The 2500-nt window shown below is 56.1% G+C and overlaps 1 protein-coding gene across 1 annotated transcript; it reads left to right on the top strand.

The window, feature by feature from the left end:
• Window positions 1-118: 118 nt before the first annotated feature.
• LOC311377507 (uncharacterized protein) lies at window positions 119-2407 on the top strand (the record flags this gene model as incomplete). The annotated part of the gene is made up of 2 exons (XM_084491381.1): window positions 119-496; window positions 1752-2407. Coding segments are annotated over 2 exons (1034 nt in total), but the record flags the coding sequence as incomplete, so codon positions are not given.
• Window positions 2408-2500: the final 93 nt, after the last annotated feature.

Here is a 2500-nt window from a genome sequence, read left to right as displayed (position 1 = left end):
AGTAACTGTAACTAATTACCTTTTTTTTTTTTTTTTTAAGTAATTTGCCCAACACTGCATGATATGACTGAAGGAAAGACAACGGAAGGAACCTAAACTCTGCTGATTCTATCTCCAGGTCTGCTGCTGCCCTTCGTCACTGCAGACGACACGGCCGACGTGAATCCTCCTACTGCTCCTCCTACTACCATCGCTCCTCCTACTCGTGCCCCTTCCACTCTTGCTCCTCTCTTGCTCCTTCCTTCTGCTGCTGCTGCTGTTGTCACCGTGGCCGCCACCACCGCAAAGGGAGACGCGCCCACGGACAAGCCGACCGCCGCCCCAGCTCATAGCGCCCCCACCGGTGGTGGGGCCCAGGGCTCGCCGCCGGACGCCCAGAAGTCCACCCCCGGCATCGCCGCCACCACCAAGGTGCCCACGCTGCCAACTCTGAACCCTGCGACCCAAGCCGTCTCCACACTCTCGTCGGGGGGTGGAACCAGTGGCTCACCTTCAGGTAAGCGTTCCCGGAGACATCCACATCTTCTGTTCAGCCGGACCAGGCGCCAAACACAGAGTTGCGGGGGGGGGGGGGGGGGCCCTACATTGCTTTGAAGGGTGGGGGGGGGGGGGGGGGGGCAAAAAAAAATGTAATAGCTCATCGTATACAGGGGCGTCGCTAGAAGTTGCAAACACAGCAGAAGTGTAAAGTCCCATTTAATCGGGGAGAAATGTTAAAAAATTGAACTGTTATATATGCCATTTTGACGTAGTTTGAGAAGGAAAGCCAATCTTCTCATGTCTACCTCACGTCGACAAAGCGCAGCGCTGTACACAGGGGGGGGGGGGGGCAGTCCACCTTGTGTTCCGACGTGGCGTCTGGTATTGCCACGTCATGGCTCGCACACACAAGTCCAATACCAAGCTAAGGGTCTGGAGCCGACCCTTCCTCCCAAACACCCACTTCCTGTTTCCCTGTCGTCGACAAAAGAGCATGAAAGACCTCCATGAGGACAGGGGGGGGTCTCGGGGAAGACCTGTGGAGGAACCATGTCCAGGAGGTGCCTCTGGTCTGGCCCCTGTTCCACTCCCAGACGTCTGCTCATTGCTCAAAGGGTCATTTGCTTGCACCATAGCCTTGCGAGACCATCCAGATGTTCAAGTTTTTTCACGTGGCGATGAATATCAGCCCGGAATTGGCCCAGCCAGGCATTGGCTGGGCAGAAATTGCTTTCCAAATATGGGTGCAGTCTTACGTTGTTCATAACACTCGATAGGAAGTTGGGCACAAACATATTCTGCCCTTAGAAAAGCCCTCCCTGCCGATTTCGGTTAATCCGTCAACATCATTATTCTGTCTTTTTTGGATAAAAAACGTTCAGATTGCTCCGTAGATTGCGACACTCCTTGGGCACCACCATTGTTTTATTGTCATGCAGACCGCCACGCTCCTGGTTCGTCGTCAACTGAAACTCCCGCCCCCCCCCCACCCTACCTACCCCTTTGACGTTTTTGGTAGAGACGTTCCACGGTTGGAGGCGGGACTAATGTGCAAAGAGACACGGGAGGTTTGACCCTTGAGATGAGGAAGTTCTCATGCGGCCCGGTTGTGTCCCGTCTGGAGAGCTTTGGTCCCAGTTTGTCTGGACCTTCGCCCCCAGACCGGGAGCACGGAATCCTGGAAACCACCAGAACTGTCCCTGGAAAGGGTCTCTATTCGACCACCCCTTGTGTTTGCGTATGATAGCATATTTTTTCTTTCCTTTCTACAGGTCCAGTCATCGTGGGAACGGCAGTGACATTAGAGACCCCTAAAGGGCTCCAACCGTCTCCAACCCTGGCCTCACAGAACCCTGACCCACAGACCACGGCCCCACAAACCATGGCCCCACAGACCGCGGCCTCACAAACCATGGCCCCACAAACCATGGCCCCACAGACCCCTAAGCAACAGACCGTGGCCCCACAAACCATGGCCCCACATACCCCTAACCAACAGACCATGGCCCCACAAACCGTGGCCCCACAGACCCCTAACCAACAGACCGTGGCCCCGCAAACCCCGGACCACCAGACCCTGGCCCCTCAGAGTCCGACCCCTGGCCGTCAGACCCCAAAGACCCCGGACCAGCCGACCCACGCCCCAAAGACCCCCGACCAGCCGACCCAGGTGCTACAGCAGACCAACGCGTCACAGACCGCAGCACCAAAGACCCCGGACCAACAGACCCGGGCCCCGCAGACCCGGGCCCCACAGACCCTGGCCCCGGAGACCATGGCCCCACAAACCAAAGCGATCCCGGACGTCATGGTCCCGACCGCTTCCGTTCCCCAGATCCCAAACTTTGGACCGCATTGCACCACGACCGTGTCAGTATCGGGACCAGACCATGTGATTTCCACCTCCCCAATGAGTGAAAAGCACGAGGTAAGGTTTTCTTAAGTTTAATATGAAACCATATGTACTGTACGGAAGTGGATTAGGGCCACGTGGGATTCTTTTTTTTTGAAGTTCTGAATT

This window comes from Micromesistius poutassou, assembly GCF_964030765.1.
Source record: "Micromesistius poutassou genome assembly, contig: SCAFFOLD_2001, whole genome shotgun sequence".
Classification (NCBI taxonomy): domain Eukaryota; kingdom Metazoa; phylum Chordata; class Actinopteri; order Gadiformes; family Gadidae; genus Micromesistius; species Micromesistius poutassou.
This window is presented reverse-complemented; position numbering and strand designations above follow the sequence as displayed.